The 16,688-nt window shown below is 39.6% G+C and overlaps 2 protein-coding genes across 10 annotated transcripts in view; one reads left to right on the top strand and one right to left on the bottom strand.

Moving 5' to 3' along the window:
* Positions 1-355: 355 nt before the first annotated feature.
* On the bottom strand, positions 356-3,367 carry LOC107127037 (mitochondrial import inner membrane translocase subunit TIM50). Its single transcript, XM_045367916.3, has 2 exons — positions 1,776-3,367; positions 356-1,654 (listed from the first exon to the last, which is right to left on the bottom strand). Exon 2 carries the CDS (start codon positions 1,144-1,146, stop codon positions 457-459), a length of 690 nt encoding a protein of 229 aa, XP_045223851.3. The 5' UTR covers positions 1,147-1,654; positions 1,776-3,367; the 3' UTR covers positions 356-456.
* Positions 2,969-16,688, top strand: part of SH3GLB1 (SH3 domain containing GRB2 like, endophilin B1) — a 43,969-nt gene continuing 30,249 nt past the window's right edge. For 6 of the 9 annotated variants that reach the window (XM_074002520.1, XM_005542818.5, XM_074002514.1 and 3 more), the window contains exons 1-2: positions 2,969-3,157; positions 14,002-14,143. In XM_074002520.1, the coding sequence (XP_073858621.1) occupies positions 3,086-3,157; positions 14,002-14,143 (214 nt within the window). In that variant the 5' untranslated portion in view covers positions 2,969-3,085. The remainder of the gene's footprint in view (positions 3,158-14,001; positions 14,144-16,688) is intronic. The other 3 variants (XM_045367908.3, XM_074002508.1, XM_074002503.1) reach the window with 1 other exon arrangement.

The following is a 16,688-nucleotide window of genomic DNA, read 5'->3' as shown; positions in this document are numbered from 1 at the left end:
AAGTGTTTTATGGAGAATGGGGAAACAGGATTACAGCTACAGAGCGTGCAAAAGAAAGAAGTAACACTGTTGTTTTTCCAAGCCTGGGAAGATGGAAACACTTGAGGATGAGGATTCAGGTACACCACCGTGTCCACCATTAAAGGGGAAATTTATTATTATTATTATTTTTTTTTTTTTTTTTTGACACAGCGAGGGTTTTTACATTCCCAGACCAGGGTGAAAAATCCGCTGTGATCCAACAAAGCCCCTACTCTGTGCTTGGCAGCCAATCAGCCACTGTGGGATGGTGACCTGAGAGTCCCGGACCTCATCCTGATGCCCCCATCTGGAGACTCTCGGGACACAGCAGGTGTGGCGTCTGGGATGTACTTTATTGGACAGTGGTGGCCCAAGTTTTGGTCTGGAAGCACTGGGGCTCTGGACCCCGGCACTGAGTTTGAGGAGGCCCGGAGTTCAGGGCTGTTTGGAGCGAGACCACAAGCGGCTGGTGAGGGAGCCGAGGAAGAGGTTCTGCTTCTTGGACTTGGAGAGCTCGGCCAGGCGCCGCTGCTCCTCCTGCTCTAGCCGGCTTTGCTGCTGTTTGAAAGCTGCCAGCGGATCATCCTCCAGGGCGTAGTGCTCCAGTATGTTTCGCACGTCCTCCACACCGTTCAGTGCAATAGTCTTGAGGAAGGCAGACAGGTCCAACAAGACCCGGTCATCAGGGTTGCCGTCCCAGGGCTGCAGGGCGACGCCATTATAGGGCTGCAGGCGGAAGGCTTCCTTCTTGCAGTTCACAACTACTACTCGAGCTGGGTCCCGATTCAGACATGAAATGTCCTTAACATGGTGTCCATTCATGTATCTTGTGGCTTCCCGGAATAGGCGGTAGGAGATGAAGCCGTGGGGGTCCACGCTATCAATGAGTGGAAACGTAGTCATGCCAGTCTCTGACGTAAAGATGACAATTTCATATAAAGGGGTGAGCTGCTGGAACAAGGTCTCGATGCCTGGGCGCTTCTTAAACCTCCAGCCAGTGGCCAGCGACCACTCAGGATGCAAGAGGACGCCGGTGAGCTCCAAAACGAGCGTGTAGGGTGGCTGGTAGTACGGCTCCTGCAGTGGGTCTGGGAGAAGGCAAGGGCCGGTGGGCTTGATGATCATCTGTCTATAATCTTTGAAATATTTGTATGTCCGGCGCAACTACTGTACCAGAATTGGATCATTGTGGAACTCATGAGGAATCTTGGCACCATTTTCGTCCACTGGGTTGTTTCCAAAGATATAGACGACGCTCACGGTCCCACCAGCTCCAAGCAGCCCAGCAAGCCAGAGCGCAACTTTTTTGGCATAGCTGGGACCCTCTGAGCCTGGCTGCTGCTGTGGCCCTTGTGCCTTAGTGCCCCCGCGTCTCCCGATCTCTGCGGCCTGATCTGGGGCCCGGAGGGGCGGCGTCGCCAACCTCGTGCACAGTCCCAGCGAGCCGAGTCGGAGCCCGCTCCGCAAGCGCGAGAACAGCGCTGCTGAGGCAGCCATCTTGCCAAGGGGAAATTCTTTAATGGGGGTCACGGTGGTGTGATCCTTTTATAGAGACGAGCATAGGTTACGGCAAATATACCTACTTTAAAAACAGCGCTCTGGGAAGAGGGTAAGTGCTTTTCCACATAAAGACCTAAAATAGACAATAAATGAGAAATAGGATTTTTTTATTATAAACTTATGTTTCCATATTTCTGGAAAATTAGAGACATGGAGTATTTCAAAGCTGGGAGATTCCATTATATTGGAGTTACCTTAGAGAGGGGGCTGTTTCTGCCACAACAAAGAATGAAACAACACAAATATTTACGTTTTCTTCTTGTCCTCATAATGCTTTTACTGCACTCGTCTTTTCACATCTATTGCATCTGTGACTGTGGTTTCAGTGAAACACGGAAGCCTGAATGTGAGCTCATTTCATTGCCTGCTGCACAACCACACAAAACAGAGAGAGCATTTTCTTATTCTTGAAATATGATAGCAACGTCTCCTTCCATGCTTGTACCTGTTTTAATTCCTTTCAAGCAGAGGCTGTATCGTGAAGCATGCTTAAGAAGTTAATTGGAATGACAGGATTTGGAACGGATGTCACATCATATTCTCATTTGTTATTAAAATTAGTCACGCTTAATTGTTAAGGGGTATGCTGTGTCGCTCGCCATCTTTGTGTCCTCCACCTGGCACTTTGCTTTCACACAGTAGGCACGTAGTGTTGAGGTCCTGGAAGGTTGTCAAGTAACCGACCGGGAGCTTGAGGGCAGGACACTGTCTTGTTCAGCGTGGTATCTCCGACACTCGATTCAGTGCCTGGCACACAGGAGGTATTCAGTTATGCTAAATGAATGAGCAACCGGCTCGGTGGGGGACAGTAAATCCAACCCTATTCCGCAAACGTTCGCTGTGCGGCATCCAGGCCTCAGGGACCAAGTGTGTCGCGCGGTGCCATACTGTGACTGGGACCTGTCAGTTCAAATTTCCAGATATTGTAATTCTATGCTGTAATTCCTATATTTACTTTTAAAACAAAAAGAGAAATGTGCATCGCGTTCGCTCTGGGTTCTCGGAGGTTAAGTGCAAGCACGCAGAGGCGCCGAGACCCTGCGGCTCTCCCTCGCCGCTTCCTCCACAGGAGCCGGGCGGAGCTCCCAGCGCGTCCCGGGGCTGCGCCGCCGCAATCCTCAAGGGGTCGCTGTTCCCGCGATAACCTCGAGAAAGGCTCCACCCCGCGGCCCGCGCTCGCTTCCCCCTTGGGGCCTGGCTCCACACTGCCGGGTTGCCGGTCCATCTCCGGCTAGCCCACGGGGCCCATCGTCGACGTTAGCGGCCGCTCTCCGGACCGACTGACCCATCCTTGGCGCCGCCGCCGCGGGCGCTCGTTCTCCTCCCTCGCCCCGCCTTCATCCACCCCTTTCACGGAAACGACAGCTGCGGCGGCGGGGCTGGCGCCGCCTCCCTCCACCTACCACGTCTGCCCTCGCCGCTGTAGCCCTGCGTCCCAGCCCGGCCGCGGCGCCTCCGCCTCGCCGCCGCTAGGTCAGCCGGCTCCGCCGGGCTGCCGCCCAGGATGAACATCATGGACTTCAACGTGAAGAAGCTGGCGGCCGACGCAGGCACCTTCCTCAGTCGCGCCGTGCAGGTACCCTCGTGCTGGGGGGAAAAGGGGTGGCGGCGCCAGGGAAGGTTGAGGGAGGGGACCCCAGCCCGACGCAGCGCCCCTGGCCTCGCCGACCACCCAGCGGGCCTGCTGCAGCCAGAGGCCTAGGAGATGGGCGCGGCCTGGTCCCCTCCCCGGGCCCGGCGGCGGTTTTCTGTCCCGCTCCTGCCCAACCGCCGCTCCACGGGAAGCGAGGCGGGGTGGGGCCGGCCGGGAGCTTCCTCCCACCCCAGCACGACACTAAGGCTGCACTGTCCGCCTTTAATCCCACGACGCCAGTGCTCCACCCCGGGGCTGGCGGAGGCTTACGAGTCCGTTGGGGTAATCGAGACACTGGCCATTGCTGCACAACCCCCCACCCTTTCCTTTCGTCTCTCACTCTCCCCTCCGAGTCCAAGAAGGGAGTTTCCTTTTCCTGTCCTTCAACCCAGAGAGCTGCCAACACAGTTTCCTCCGGCCCTCTTTCTCCCTGAAAGGACTGTCCTGGGCTTGGCAGCCCGCGGGGGAAATGGAGATCACCAGTTGGCGTTGAGGCTTTGCCAAGACCACGAGAAACCTAGGGTTGGGGGGTTCTCACTCTTTTTCAAAATGGGAAGCACCGGCTGTAGATCAAGGAGAGATGCGGGGAAATTTTTATGGCTATAGTCACACTAGTATGTTTCAAATACACTTTAAGGGAAGAAGTTGACCACCTCTCGATATTCTGCAATCAAGGAAGTGTCAGTACTAAGGAACTTGGGCCGTTTCCCACAGTCATCACCCACATTATGCCAACTCAGTAAATCTGTGAACAGATGTAAATTTCACAACATGAATTGTAAACAATCTGTTGTTTAAGTTAATGGCATAGTCACGGTAGCAACAACTTTCTCTTTTGTAAAAAGAAAACAAAAATAATTTTCTAATATGCATACCAAATTGGTGCTGAAATGTAAATCTGTTCTGTGGCTTTACTACTTTCCTTGCCTTTGCCCCAATTTTGTTGGCACAGTTGATCCTACATTGCACTATCCCTGGCAAAAGAATAGTAGAGCTAGAGCAAGGTGATAGCTGCCTGTATTATGAAAAACCTGTGAAGCACTTCGCAATGCATTTGACATATCTCCAGTCTTTTCCATAACTTTGCCAGATAGATGTTATTAACCCCTTTTATATATGTGAGGAAGCACCCTTACTGAGGTTAAGAAACTTACACAGCTAGTAAATAACCAGGTGCTGTCTGACCTAGTACTCCAAGCTGCTTTTTCTTCCGGGATAAGCATTCCAGATTTAAGATAGCTAGAATAATAGAATGTTGTGGCCTAGAGAGACCTTAAAAATCATCTGGTACAATCTGAGCATTTCCATATCAACAAGCAAGTAACACTTTAGAGATGGGAAATTCCTTCTAGCTTTTGATTTCTAAGTTCTAAAATCTGCATGGTGAGTAATAAGCTAGCTGCCTTAATCCTTTTCTTCCCTTCCTTCCCTAAAATATGATATATTGTAAAGACATTGAACCTTTATAGTTAAAATAATGTTTTGATTTAAATTCACTAGCTTCTAATAGTTCAAAGACAAGGTGCAAGAAGAATGAGTGATTGAGGGTCTGAAATGAATTCTGATGTGTGAGACACTTGTACACTTTTAACATTGACTGCAATAGAGGACTAGAGCCTGTGGTTTTTTTTTTTGTCCTAGTGCTCATTACCTGTAATTCTAGATGCTTATGAGGATTTGACACTATATAATACTACTCTTTTAAATACAGTTAAATATGTTTCAGACATATAATTCACACCCCTTAAAGAGGACACATTTACTAGAATTTAGTCTGATTTAAATTGTGGATAGACTCGATTTAAAAAATTAAATCTAGCAAAGCTCTCAAAATGTGTACTTCCCAAAGAATTTTAATTCCTTGTTTCAAATTCCTTAGGAAAAAGTTTTAAAATTTTTGCTAATCTGTTAGCCATCAAATAATTTTCTTTTCAGTCTTAAATATTTAAGTGTCTACTGCATGTCTGCTTGCGGCTACTATGGGCACTGGTGATACAGCAGTGAATAAAATCAGCAAAGTGTCTGCCCTCCTGAAGCTTACATTGTAGCAGAAGATAAGCTTGTAAATACATCAGGTGGTGATAAAAATCATGGCCAGAAGAATAGAATAACGGCAGGGATGGTGGTTGTTAACATCTTTATTAGTATTTTCTAACATTAGTATTGTGGTATAGATAGGATGGTCAGGGCAAGTCTTTCTAATAGGATGAAATTCAGGAGACCTCAAGGAAGAGACAGACCTAATTTTTTTGGAATAAAAGTATTTCAGGCAGCAGGAAGAAGTACAAAGACTGAAGTTACAGGGGCATTAAAGAGACCAATGAAGGAACTGTGGACATAATACAGGTAGAAGGCGATTGTAACTTAGATTACAGTGGTAGCAGTGAAGATTCCAAATTATCCAGTGAAGGTTCCAAATTATCCAGTATTGGCTGTTGGATTGGCTGAGAGAAAGATGAGTCAAGGATGACTCCAAGGTTTTGGCTTGAGCCATTCATTAAGGGAAAAATTTTTGGAGAAACAGGATCCTTTAATATGTCCGCAGCTGTTAGAGATACATACTGAAATATTTATGGATAAACTTATACCATATCCGAGATTTGGTTTTTGTAGGTTTTTTTTGTGTTTTATTTTTTATTTATTTTGAGACGGAGTTTCGCTCTTGTTGCCCAGGCTGGAGTGCAACGGCGCAATCTCGGCTTATTGCAACCTTTACCTCCCCAGTTCAAGCGAATCTCGTATCTCGTCTTTCAAGTAGCTGGAATTACAGGCATGAACCACCACGCCAAGCTAATTTTGCATTTTTAATAGAGATGGATTTTCACCATGTTGGTCAGGCTGGTCTTGAACTCCTGACCTCAGGTGATCCACCTCCTTCAGCCTCCCAAAGTGCTGGGATTACAGGCGTGAGTCACCACACCAGTTGAGATTAGCTTTTGAATATTTCAGAAGAAAAAAAAAACAGAGGTCACTGAAACAACATTAACAGAATGTTGATAGTTGTGGAAGGTTGGTTATGGGTTCATGAGGTTTCATTGTACTGTTACACTTTTGTATGTTTGACATTTTCCACAATACTTTTTTAAAGATAAAATTTGTAAGAAAAAAAAGGATGCTTCTAAAACAGAATGTGTGAAATTTCGAATGCTATGTGGTGGTTTTCAACAAAACACTGCTTTCTCATCTCAGTATTTATTTCGTCCCTGAGTTTCTATATTAAATTGGATTGACATCAGTATAATGCCAAAGTACCAAGTTGCATGCTAAGAATAGCTTAAGAGCTATGCCAGTATCTCTTTATAAGCAGTAAGAATAGTAGAGAATTAAACGTTCATGTTTATAAATAATAATTTTCATTCAAATCAAATTGTACCCTAAGGAATATGCCAATCTTTGGTTGGCCAATGCCATACATTGTTTTCCATTTTACTTAAAAATTCCTAAGTTAAAAATTAAACATGTTTCTTGTTTTAAAAAAAGGTCAGATCAAACTAGTAAAGCACATAGATGAGTCCCATCACCGTTCCACTTCCCTCCTTTTAAAATTTGTTTTTAAGCCTTGGTACTTTAAAAAGAATGTTAAACTAGAATGTATAAATGAGTAGGAATGTTTATTCTTAACTAGCCCATTTGGGTGCTTGTTTTTAAGTACCTCAAGATGGTAAAATACAAAAGTATCAGGTAATTCACCCTTGCTTAATTGTTATTTTACTAGAGTTTTAAATGCCATTTGTTCTTAGAATCCATCTTTTTAGTCCAAACTTCTTAGTTGAGCATTAAATACTCCCTTACAATCTGGTTCTTTCTCTCACTTATATAAACACTGCATTCCAAATTATTTTTTAATTTCCAAAATATCTTGTACTTATTTTAGGCTTTTGTTCATATAGTTAAACTCCTCTTAAGTGTCCTGTCTGCTTATTCTTTCCTTTCCTTAAGATACAACTTTATTCATCTCCAAAATGGAGAGAGTAAAAAAAAAATTAAAAAATAAAAGTAAAATACAGAAACTTTTTTGAAGATATAGCTTTAAATCCATCTCAGCTAATAAGGCTTCTTAGACCACAAGAGCTTGCTGTGAAATCCTGAATCATTTTCAATTCCGAATGAATAGGTGGCACTTTTCTTCTAATGAACTATTGTGTTAGATCTCTTGGAACTCTAAAATTCTGTTACTCTTTCACATCATTAATAAGTTTGTATGTGCTAAGGCATCAACTCTGTTTCTTATTCCCCTCTCACAACATCTAACATGGTTCATTTTAACTTTTATATCATTTTAGCCAGGCAAATTACTATCCATATGTGAAGTTTAATCTTTGAAGGGCAACAATAAGCATGTTAAATAACAGTATCTTTATTAGAATTTTCTAACATTGTGTTTGCTGACCTTGAAATTAACTAATACCAGTATAAAATAATAAACCATTCAACCTGTATTTAAATTGAGTACCTCCTAGGTGCTTGGTGTTGAAAGATACAAAGCTGAATGAGACCCTGTTCCTGCCCTCAAAGACTTCATAGTAATAATCTCAAATTTGTCATAAATATTCTTTGTAGTAAATAGCCATTTTGTGAATAACTCTTTATTTGATAAATCTTTCAAGTGGATAAAGGAACAAGAGATGTGTTTTTAATTCAGAATTCTTACTGAAGCAAAACTTTGCTCACCATCATTAAAATAAGGGCATAGACTTTCTAAAAAGAATTTTTTAAATCAAATTACTTAGGGAGTTCATTTTAAATTTTCTAACACTTCCTCTAAACTGATTATTAAAGTCATGCTGTGAATTTCATGAACACCACCTATTTTCTAAGGAATATAGTTTTTAAAATATAGTTTTAACCTTGGCCTTGATCTCCCATTTATTTCGGCAAGTGTCATGGTGTGTCTAAGCTAAGGATGTAAAGATGAATATGATGTTGCCATTAACTAGCTCCTGTCAGACCATCGCTGGAGTTCCAGCTTGGCCAAATAACTCTGTCAAGCGCTTCTGAAATCCTATTTCTTTTATAGAATTCACACTGTGACAACTTCACCATGTTTCTTAAATTCTAATAAATAAAATATGTCACATTCGAAATCCATACATTTTCTTGTTACATAAAAACTTTGCATGTTTAGTGTTACTTAAAACTGTTTTCATATCCTTTGGTGCTATTTGCATTATTTTAGTTAAGTAGATAGAAGATAGTTTGTTAACCTGATGTTAAAATTCACACTTATGTACTACATGAGTAAGGTAATTAGAAAATCTATAAATACTTCTTTTTTTTTTTTTTTTTTTTTGAGACAGAGTCTCACCTTATTGCCCAGGCTGGAGTGCAGTGGCATGATCTTGGCTCACTGCAACCTCCACTTACCAGGTTCAAGTGATCCTCCTGCCTCAGCCCCCCTAGTAGCTGGGATTACAGGCATATGCCACCATGCCCAGCTCAATTTTGTATTTTTAGTAGAGACGGGGTTTCACCATGTTGGCCAGGCTGGTCTCGAACTCCTGACCTCAGGTGATCCACCTGCCTTGGCCTCCCAAAGTGCAGGGATTACAGGCATGAGCCACCACACCCGGCCTTTCTTGAAAGTGTTTTTAAAGTAATGACAGAGCTACAAATTAATCCTAAAGTCTTAACCGCACCCAATTGATGTACTCCTAGTTGCTTTGCTACTATATTTAAAATGTTCAAACACCTAAGTCAATTTCTTTAATGTTCTTTGGAGACCAACTTACTGAAAGAACCTCGACACAGATAGTGTATTTGAAGCAAAACTCCAGCACAGTGAAGTAGCAGTAATAACAGCTGACATTCCTAAATGGGTAAAAGAAGAAAGTAAAGTAATGCAACATGCACTAAATCAAGTGATACATATTTAAATAATTATGAATGAGTTTAGAACAGCGGTTCTCAGTCTTGGCTGCACTTAAAATACTTGGGGAATCTTTGTAAATGCCAATATATGAGCTGCACCCCAGTCCAATTAAATTAGAATCTTAGGGGTTGGATCAGACCAGACATCAGTGTTTTCTAAGGCTGTCTCAAGTAATTCTAAAGAACAGCCAAAATTGAGAACCAATGGAGAAAGATCCACTTTGCAGTTTACTAATACATTATTCAGAGTCTGAGTTACATATTTTCCAAGAAATTTAAATTTCTTTTAGAATATTACTCTTTAGTAATACTGGTGATTAGAGTTTGTGTTAAATAGATGTCTTTGATCACACCTATTTTACTTGCAGTGTTGTTTTTTTTTTTTTTTCCCTAAAAGTAGAGTTTGGAATCCAGGCTCCTTATTTAATAATGTGGGTATATATGCCTATCCTGTAGTAAAAGAAGGATTACAGTGCCTGGTATAATGTAGCCAACTCAAAGACAATTCTTTCTGCAAAGCAATATTTAGAGAAAATATATAAAAGAGAGGGGATTAAACTTTCTGTTCTTATGTCACTTTGCTGTATTACAAATGAAATATGAAAAAAATTATGTATCAAATTATATTTTAGAAAACATTGAGTTTAATAACTTATTAAGAAGATGACTTGTTTACAGTTTGCCTTTTATTTTAGGTTGTTTACACAAAAGTTCTTAATTATTAAACTATACTGCCATCTATTCATTAAAAGATATGCTTAAAATCAACTAGTTTCTGATTAATACCTATTATCAAGAGATTACAAAATTAGTAATGATTTTGAACTTGAGATGTTGCAAACTAAAATTTTTATGGGTTAATTTACAATTTTTTAGTAACTTAGGATCTTTTTTAAAAAGAAATAATAGGTCTTTTGCCCTTCTGAAAAGAGTACCATTACTGTAATTTTGTTTTGTGTCAAGGCAGTATTCTAGTAGATCATAAAATCCTTGAGGGCAAGAAGCACATCATATGCTGATCATCTTGCAGTAGAAGAAAATATATATAAGCCATAAATATTTTTGATTAGTAGTTTAAATATTAATTTAGTTGAGATAACTCATAATGTCTGTAGTAGATGCATTATTTACAATGCTTTAGAGAAAATGTATTAAATATTGTATTTGTTATCTTAATAGTGTACTTCTAATTATGGAAAAATCCTTTTGCTTCCACAATGATAAAATTGTGGGGAATATCATGTATTTTACAATTATATATTTAAGTAATAAGATTTAAATTTATAATTTCAATTTTAAAATGTGATAGAATTAGCAATGTCCTTATTTTGTGTCTTCCTCCACTTTATTCATTCATGATAGGATTTAATTTACTTTTAATTTTGGTGAGTAATTATTGAATATCTTGTAGGAAGCAGAGCTGATCTGGAGGAGAAAGCTGTCCAGAGTGCTGTGAACAGACATAGGAGAAAGGAAGCACAGAATATGATTGGATAATAGTAATAAGAATAGAAAATACTAATTTTGGAAATCAGCAAGTATTTACTGGAAGGGTAGTATAGTATGATAAGACTATGACTCAAACAGATGTGACACTGAATCCCAACGCTGACACCTTGGACAAAGTGTTTAATCACCCTGAGCCTCAATTTATTAATCTCTACAATTATTCTTACCTATATTTTAAGATTCTTTCTAGTATTTGATGTAGAATGCACAGCTTAGTTAATGGAATTTTTGAACATACACTACGCCTTGACACAGAATTATAAGAAAGATGTAAATGGTCTTGTTGAAAAAATAAAACATTAAAAAAAGATATTAGAAAATAAGACTATATATAATGTGCTGAAATGTGAAACATAGAAACATTGTCATGTGACCCTTCCCACAGTACTGCTATTTTCCAAACAGGTTTTCTGTAATCAGACTATCTCACTCATGTGTAAGGGTTCCATATATCTTCTGAACTAGAATAGTTAAAAAAAAGAAGAAGAAAAAACCTACTAATTGTATATGTTTGTAGAATCTTTATCAGTTTACATATTTTCTTTCTTCCTCAGACTCATACAAATAAATCACTTCGTGCAAATACCCATCTTTGCTCTGTTATACTTTCATACTGTTTTTCACTAAAAGAATATTTATTTAATGAGACACCTGGGAGGCAGTATCATGAGAGTCACAAAGAAAATATTAAATAATTAAGCAAACAGTCCTTTTCATCTGAAGATTGAAATGTTTTATTTTCCAAATAATTAACTTTCTAATTGCTGATTTTTCTGAAATACTGTCAGGAGAAAACTTGCCCTGAACCCCAGTTTGTATCAGATAAATTCAGTGACTATTTTATATTTATTTATTTTATTATTAACTTATTAATTAGAGATAGGGTCTTGCTCTGTCACCCAGAATGGAGTGCAGTGGAGTGCAGCTGGGACTACAGGTGTGCACCACCATGCCTGGCTAATTTTTTGTATTTTTTTGTAGAGACATGGTTTTGCCATGTTGCCTAGGCTGGTCTAGAACTCCTGAGCTCAAGTGATCTGCCCGCCTCAGGCTCCCAAAGTGCTGGGATTACAGGCGGGGGCCCCTGCTCCTGACCATAAGTACTGCTTTTAAATTATTGATGTGTTGATTTTTCTATTAATTTATTATTGGTTATTAACTGTAAGTTAAGGATTTCTACAGATAAATTAATATTTAATATGTGTGAGGATGATGCAAATGAGCTTAAAGAAGTTGTGCAACTGGAAGATAAATCATCAGGACTATACACTCTTTCCTTGGATCTTAACGTGGTTCATATCATTCAGTCACAGGTCGTTTGTTACCTACTCAGAGATACTGTTTCTCTAACTACCCCCATCTCACACTTCTCAAACTCTTGCTCCCCTGTCTAGGCCCAAGTTGCCCATCCCTCCCCCACTAAAGCCTTCCATGATTCTCCTGCTCTCCCTGAAGAATGAATTCTTTTTCTGTACTTGGATTTTTTATGTCATTCAGAAACAATAAAACCAACCATGTTGGTCCTCTTTACTGTCTTCGTGTCTTTATATCCTTATTTATCTATTGTCTGCCTTTGCTGTTAAAATGTAAGCTTCCTAAGAACAGAAACCTTGTCTGTTTTGTTGGCTGCTGAAACCCATGTATTTACAAGAGTGCCTAGAACATATGTAGGTGCTTAGTAAGTTGAAGTATTTGTTGAAGGAATAAACAAAATGAACAAACAAGTGGATAAACTTGCTTATTAAAGGGAAATTTATGCATGCAGTTTCAATTTTTAAGGTGCTAAAGAATTTTTTTTAGATCATTCTTTATAGGTGATGTTCACCTGAGTGAAAGGTATTCCCTTTCTTCCCTTCCTATTGGTCGCTGTATCTGGGAGTTATTTTATCTAGCCATTGGTGATAGACTTTGAACACGTAAAAGTCTAGTAGGAGGTCTGTTGCTTAGAATCTCCAGGGATCTGTAAAGACTACAGGGTTCTCTCCTAAGAATAAGGTTGCATAGTTTATCCAGCTGACCTTGGGATCAGGGTTTGCTTTTGCTCAGTGCCCAATCCTCCAGCTACACTGCAAGTTTATGGGCATAGGCAGTAGCTTTGGAACTGTTATATTTGGTTCCACCCACTGGGTCAGGGGCTGGCTATAGACCATTCTCAATAAGACCCAAGGCTTTACAAAAGCTATTTAAGCTGTTATTTCTAGCCCCTAAAGAGGGAGCCTCAGTGGAGATTGTAACCAGAAGTCTAAGAATAGAATTCTAGAGGACCCTTCAGCTCAAGGTGCTGATAATAACCTGAAAGTATTAAACCAAGAAGAAAGATACTGAAAGAAACAATAAAACTCAGAAAATAGAGTAGCAAAAGAGATTTTTAAGAAACAAAAGGAGAAAAAGGCAAGGTGAACACTTTTGTCAGCCATAAGTGAGTCATTACTGAGCACAGAATTAGTGCTAGTGATATACCTGTGTTAAGATGGGAGAAAGCCACATATTCTAGGGGAAAATAATGCATGATAAACAGCTTGAGTCATCACCTCTAATGTTTAATTAAAAGTATCCAGAAGGCTCTAGATCTACACAGAATCCTTTTACCTCTTTATTATTGTATAGGCAATGCTACCTTTTCTCAAATACCAGTATATTCAATAATAAAAAGTGATTTTTGAGTATGTTTAACCACATTTTATGGTTAAAAGATGTCTTCATAGTATGAATAGGATATGTTCCAAAAGTTAGTATATAAATAAATTGCTGGAACATATCCTCAGCAGCTTTTTAAATGACAGGTTTTATGGTATGTTCTGGGAAACTATCTAACTAGGTGTTATTAAAGAGCTAATAAGACATAAACTACAATAAACATTAACAGCTCTTTTAAAACTTAGTAATTACAAGGCACCAAAGTGATTTGCATACACAATCATACTTAATCCCCCAAACACTATAAAATATGTATTGTCTCTCTTTTGTAATAGAGGGTACTAAAGAAAAAATATTCAATACATTGCTCAGGTCACACAGCAAGCAACGAAGTTAAGATTTGAATTCAGATCCAACTGACTCAAAGCTCTTACTCCTTACCATTAATCGTAGTCTACCTAGAATAGGTAGTTGAAATAGTTACACGCTTTATATACCAAGAAGTACACTTAGGTTTTCTATAGAATTCATACCATACATTTTAGCAGAACTAAGGGTATGTGATGACTGTAAGGTAAGGTCATCCACAAAAGAGGTATGGATAAATTACATAGGAGCAAAAAAAGTATTCATAAGCAGTGGCTTACAAAGCTGGAGTATGATTATTTGTATGTTTAGGATTGTTTAGCTTTGAATTTGCTTTTAACTTATTGATATGGTTCCCTAAAATTTATTTGCAGTATATTTAATTTTTGTTTTACAACCAATAACAGTTCACAGAAGAAAAGCTTGGCCAGGCTGAGAAGACAGAATTGGATGCTCACTTAGAGAACCTCCTTAGCAAAGCTGAATGTACCAAAATATGGACAGAAAAAATAATGAAACAAACTGAAGTGTTATTGCAGCCAAATCCAAGTAAGAAACTCTACCTCTTGTGTACCTTAAGTACTATTAGTGGGTTTTTTAATGTTAAAAAAAAAGTTTTAATGGCCATCTGAAAACGTAGGATTTTTTTATTGTAGCTTCAGGGTCTGTGGGGTTTTTTGTGTGTGCTTTTGTGAAGAGGAAGTGATATAAACAGTTACGTACCTAACAAATTTTAAATGACATTTTTTCAGTCTTTTATAGAATCCTTATAAAAAATCTCACTTTTAGGCAGTGACTTTGAATTTTAAGATTTATGAGGAGGTGTGTATATAAATATGTTTTCCTTTTTCATCTAGGGAAGAATTGTCCCTAGATAATTAAGACAAAGTTATATAGATGCTTAACTAGGTACCATTTTTTCTGTTTAAGTTTTCGTGTGTGGTTTTTTGTTTTTTTTTTTTTTGAGACAGAGTCTCGCCCTGTCGCCCATGTTAGAGTGCAATGACGCGATCTTGGCTCAGTGCAACCTCCACCTCCCAGGTTCAAGCAATTCTCCTGCCTCAGAGTCCCAAGTAGCTGGGATTACAGGCATATGCCACCGCGCCCAGCTAATTTTTTTTTTTTTTTGTATCTTTAGTAGAAATGGGATTTCACCATGTTGGCCAGGCTAGTCTTGAACTCCTGACCTCGTGATCCACCTGCCTCCCAAAGTGCTGGGATGACAGGCATAAGCCCCTGTGCCCAGCCTATGTTTAAGTTTTACATTTTCACGTAAATTACTTCGTTTGATTCAAACAACTACTACATTTTCAGATTAGTCAACTCAATAACATTGCAGTTAAGGTGCACAATAATTGTTTAGTGAATGAAACTCATGAGTTAGTATCTTGTCCAAGGCAGCATAGCTAATTAGAAGTGGAAATTGGACTAGAACCTATCAACATCCAGTCTTTTCACTGTGAGCTTTGCATATCAAAACTGAAGAACAAAGGTACAATGTATGCTTTCCTTCTTTTTTTCCCCAATATTTGGGATCATGTTGTGATATGACATATGCTTGCTTTTAGATACTAACTTAAACTCCAAGCACTATACAAATACTAGCAGTCCTCTATCATTTTAGTTAAGTGGTAGTGACTTTTTAAATATGCCTTTTGGTTGAAAAACTTAACTGTTAAGTTCTGTGCTCAGTACCTGGGTAACAGGTTCATGTGTACCCCAAACTTCCGCATCATTCAATATACCCAGGTAACAAACCTGCATGTGTACCCCTTGAATCTAAAATAAAAGTTGGAAATAAACAAACAAAATAAGCTTTTTGCACTTTGAGTGAGTCCTAATGTCCTTGGACACCATGTAATATTTTTTATTCATTTAAGACCATTTAAATTCTACACTCTGGCACTTTTATCAAAAGTAATGGACATTTTTCCTCTTGTTCTAAACATATTTTTCTGATTGGCAAATAAGCTCATTCACAATTGGTAAACAGGGAAATAAAATACAATTCCCTCCTGCCCCTGTTTTGTGCCAGGAAGTAGTAGTAAGAATTGTTTTTGTTTTTTGTTTGTGCTCTAGGTTTTTTGTTTTGTTTTGTTTTGTTTGAAACAGAGTCTTGCTTTGTCACCCAGGCTGGAGCGCAGTGGTGCGATCTTGGCTCACTGCAACCTCTGCCTCCTGGGTTCAAACAATTCTCCTGCCTCTGCCTCCTGAGGGTCGCTGGGATTACAGGTGTCCACCACCATACCCAGCTAATTTTTGTATTTTTAGTAGAGACAAGGTTTCTCCATGTTGGCCAGGCTGGTCTCGAACTTCCGACCTCAGGTGATCTGCCCACCTCAGCCTCCCAAAGCCTGGGATTACAGGTGTGAGCCACCATGCCCAGCCAATGCTCTGGTTATTAAGTTACACAGGTTTTGAGTGGCCAAACCCAACACTCCTTTTCTTGTAATTCCTGTGTTGTTTTCAATGTATGATGATCTGGAAATGGGTTTTTCAAAAATGTTATGCAGAAATATATATTACATTGTAGCACAATTGCCTGCATGTTTTAAGATTTTATTGTAACCTATTGAAATTAAATATTTATTAATATACCAAATATTTTATTAACTGAACGAAGTCAACATAAGATTCCGTTTTAAACTTTTGACCAGATAGGTGGAAAAGCAGTCAAAATTAAGAATCAGAGTCAAAACACAAAACTTTTTTTTTTTTTTTTTTTTTTTTTTTTTGAGACAGAGTCTCACTCACCCAGGCTGGAGTGCAGTGGCACAGTCTCTGCTCACTGCAAGATGCGTCTCCTAGGTTCAAGTGATTGTCCTGCCTCAGCTTCCTGAGTAGCCGGGATTACAGGCATGCGCTACCATGCCTGGCGATTTTTTTTTTTTTTTTTAGTAGAGACAGCGTTTCACCATGTCAGCCAGGCTGGTCCCAAACTCCTGGCCTCAGGCAATCCATCTGCCTCAGCCTCCCAAAGTGCTAGAATTACAGGTGTGAACCACCACACTGGGCCAAAATGAAGTTCTGAAATTTAACTAGTATCTTCTAAATGGTTATGTTTTAAAAAGCTCTTTTTGGTTTTAACTATTTA

The sequence above is a fragment of the Macaca fascicularis genome, chromosome 1, assembly GCF_037993035.2.
Source record: "Macaca fascicularis isolate 582-1 chromosome 1, T2T-MFA8v1.1".
In the NCBI taxonomy this organism is placed as follows: Eukaryota; Metazoa; Chordata; class Mammalia; order Primates; family Cercopithecidae; genus Macaca; species Macaca fascicularis.
The sequence above is the reverse complement of the archived record's forward strand: the minus strand, read 5'-3'. Positions and strand labels throughout refer to the sequence as shown.

Coding starts and splice junctions, on each gene's coding strand:
- LOC107127037 (XM_045367916.3), bottom strand. CDS start 1,146: ATGATCATCAAGCCCACCGGCCCTTGCCTTCTCCCAGACCCACTGCAG.